Here is a 3,745-nt window from a genome sequence, read left to right as displayed (position 1 = left end):
GACACATAACATTTATATACGCGCGGATATACTATTCAGTTTTTTTTTTAAGTTTCTTTTTATGCGAACTTTTTATGCTTTTTATGACGTTAGTCAGTAGTAGGACGAGTCGAGGGTATGAGAATGAATTGTATGTGTGCCATTTTGTTGCAGATCAGAGACAAAAAAGTAAAGGCGGTGGGAGTAGTTGCTGCTCGGCTTCCTGCTGCATACTCTAAGTCGTCCCCTGTGACCGTCGCCGATGTCAGTGGTGGATCTCGTGGCGGATGGGCGTGCGGCATGGGCTGCTGCCACAGCGCTGAGCTATGATTTCTAAGATTTCGTGCTGATGTATAATCGTTAGTGGCTGAGCTCGTGAGCAGTGTAGCACGAGAAACGGATTGTCGGATGAAAGAGGGTCTCGCTTGCGCGATATCCACTACCGCCGACTACCATCGAGGAGCGACGCGCGTAGCAATGATGCGTTCCCCGATGAATGAATCCCGCACGTCGTTGGGCCGGTCGCTTATTTCGGTTCGTTTGGCAGGCAGTAATGCGTGCTCGATCAATACACTCACGAGGGAAATCTGCTCCAGAAGAAGAAAAAGAAGAAGAAGAGCGTATTTCGTTATGGAGAAGTCGGATCATTGTCGACACGTCGATTAGCTTGCGAAGAGATCGAATTACGCCAATAACGATGATCGGCTAACTTCGAGCTAAGTAACGAGCAAAGTTACTTTGGACGCTATGGCTCATGTTGTGATATACAGATGAACGTGAAAAGAATTTGATCAGTCACAAATTTTGTTAACAGCTGAAATCGATTAACAATTTTCTCTGTCCATTTCCAAATTGATGACTGCAGCGTCAAAAAAAAAGAGCAAAAAAAGAGAAAAAAATTATAAAATTGCGTTCGTAAGATTAGTTAATTGACTAAATTTTGGTTAACGACCCAGAGTTAACTTAGAGTTAACTGAATATAATCAATTTTATTAACTATTCTGATTAATTTCATACGGCGATATTTCTTCATTTCTACAGCGTTTACATTGTTACATTAGAATATAAATGAAATAATCGTAAATGTAGTTAACAGTCTTAATTAAATTTTGTGCTTAGGGATTCCTTATCCTTTCCCTAGATTATATAGCTATAGCTATGATATCGATGAAGAAAAAAGACGATCGTAAATTTAGTTAACAGTTTTAACTAAATTTTGGTCGGCGATGACCCGTCTTTTCCTAGATTTATGACCGTATAATTATAATGTCGTGAGAGGGACGTTATCCATAAGTCGGTTAACTTTCGTTAATCCTCTCAGTTAACTTAAGTTTCGATTACTCACACACGCTCTCAACTTGATCTAAATTAATTTAACAAATTTAATTTAATTCCGCGTCTATCTCGCGCGCGCAGCGAAATCAGAATCGGCGGATTCTAAGAAAGTTAAACGTCAGTTAACTTTAACTATCGTTCAATTAACCGCAGTTAGAGCACTACTCTGCGTCGGTGCAACCGGCCTCGAAGATCGAGGAGGGCGACGCGAACAATTACGCATTCGCCGTGGATGTTTGTAATCTTGTTTTGTTCGCCCCGTATAAGGAACTCGTGTGTATGCACGGTAAGACGAATAGAATTTCCAGGGAGAGGGATTGAGTAGCAAAAGGCTACGTTCTGTTGTAAGCGTACATTCGAGACGCGCCCTGGAACGGCGCTACAATGCTTAGAAACTCAACCACTATCACAGTACTGCAGCATTATAATAATTATGTAGACGGGATCGTGTGCATGCTTGCGTAAATTGAATGTATTACGTTCGAGCGAGAAAGAGGAAGAGAAAGCGAATGAGAGAGAGCGAAAGAGAGAGAAAGAGAGAGCGAGAGTAAGAGAGAATAAAATTTATGTTGTGATATGCAGGTAGCGATTATATATGTTATATATATAAATATATATATATATATATGTATATACAGGGTGTTTCTAGTCATTCGCGTATTCGGTCGATAATACTTAACGCATTGATAGTTAAAGAGAATCGCACGTAAGAGAAATAAATTCCACAGTGGCGACAGTCTCTGAGTGAGAGACTGACTCGTGAGAAGCAGATAAATAACTTTACTGTTTACTTTACTTATAAGTTTTATTCAGCGTGATGTTGACAACACGTTAAGATTGATAATGAGAAATACGATGTACCAACTGGATTTGGGATTTTTTTTTAATGCATTCGGTATAAATTGTTTTCATGATATAAAATATATTTATCGTCGAACAAAAGCGCGACTGACTAGAGACTCCCTGTATGTACAGGATGTTGAGAAAGAAGAATGCGAAAATTTGCGAATATATTCCTCGCAAATTCGTTTTTTTTTTTTTTTTTTTTTTTTTTGCGAAAAATTCAACATTGCACACTTTTTATCACCTTGATTATCGACTAGCAAAGCGAATTCCATTAATGCGTGTAAACTCCATTAAAATAAAATAAAAAGTGTGCGATAAATTATAAATTGGAGTATTACGTTGATTTTAGGTATAAAAGGATAAAAACTTCCGAAAGTTATCCATGTCATATTCGACATACTTCGGTGAGGATAATCGAAGTGGCTTCGAACGAATTTTTATTGTTTATTTGTATGACTTTTTTGTTTATTCACAAAAAAAGTTTCATTTGATGGGTTCAAAGCTCGTTTAAAAATAAATAGAAAAAAACTGGCCAGGACGCATCAAACGGGGTAACTTGGGATTACCTTCGAATCGGATGAGAAATATATTCGCGTGTTATATACATATTTGTATTTTTCTTTCTCGACAGACTGTATATACGTATTAATATCGAAGTCACGAGTGCACATCGACACGCGCATTCCGCGTTTCGGCGTGCATGCGCGACAGTATGAGACACGTTGACGCGCAGTTAAGCTCTCATACGCATAGATGACTTTATTATCATGAATTTAAAATAAAAGTAATATTATATGACGTCACTTTGAGAGTTTAGTATTCCGGAGTATAAGATTATCAGAGAGGAGAGAGAGAGAGAGAGAGAGAGAGAGGGAAAGAAAGAAAGAGAGAGAAAGAGAGAAGACATTGGATCTCTAATGAATAGTTATGATTAAATGAAAACTCAAATATATTTCCTGTTATATATACTCCCTTCTCCCTTCCTGCCCTCGTCGAGTTTCCCTTCGGTCCTCCCTCTATTATTCCACCTTCTCTTGCCCATCTTCCCCTTACCCCTTCGTGTTACCCGTCCACGCGAATCTGTCGGGCCTAGAACGTCGCTCTCGTTAGACCCAAGAATAATAATTCCACGCTATGAATTTATATGCCCATTTCGAGTATCAATCGTAGTTAGATCCAATCAAACTGTTACGACGAATGCGTTATAGGCGATTCTCTATACACCGACACTAACACTGACGCATGCGTGAACACACAAACACACACACACACACACACACAGACAGAGCAATACATTACGTGCGCGTACACACGAATGTAACTCTCTAACACGCTATCTTATATTAATCGTACTGTAACTCTTACGAAATACATAACCCTGTGTATATATATATAATGCAGTGTTCTTACCGTAGTTAAACTTGCGAAAGAAGAAGCCAGGAATTTGTGCGATATCAAAGCGGAAGCTATATATTTAATTTATTTCATATACACTCGGTAAAAAAGTCTATTTATATTTAATTATATATAATTACATATAAAAAAAATATGTCCATATATCTCTATTCATGTATATGCATGCGTG

At 38.3% G+C, this 3,745-nt stretch overlaps 1 protein-coding gene across 1 annotated transcript in view; it reads left to right on the top strand.

Annotated features, from left to right (window-relative positions):
• The window catches only part of LOC108752856 (ubiquitin-like protein 3), a 42,072-nt gene extending 40,216 nt beyond the window's left edge, over positions 1–1,856 (top strand). The window contains exon 4 of the mRNA XM_018494018.1: positions 154–1,856. Coding sequence (XP_018349520.1) covers positions 154–218 — 65 coding nt within the window. The 3' untranslated portion in view covers positions 219–1,856. The remainder of the gene's footprint in view (positions 1–153) is intronic.
• The last annotated feature ends 1,889 nt before the right edge of the window (positions 1,857–3,745 follow it).

This window comes from Trachymyrmex septentrionalis, unplaced genomic scaffold (genome assembly GCF_001594115.1).
Source record: "Trachymyrmex septentrionalis isolate Tsep2-gDNA-1 unplaced genomic scaffold, Tsep1.0 scaffold112, whole genome shotgun sequence".
In the NCBI taxonomy this organism is placed as follows: domain Eukaryota; kingdom Metazoa; phylum Arthropoda; class Insecta; order Hymenoptera; family Formicidae; genus Trachymyrmex; species Trachymyrmex septentrionalis.
The sequence above is the reverse complement of the archived record's forward strand: the minus strand, read 5'-3'. Positions and strand labels throughout refer to the sequence as shown.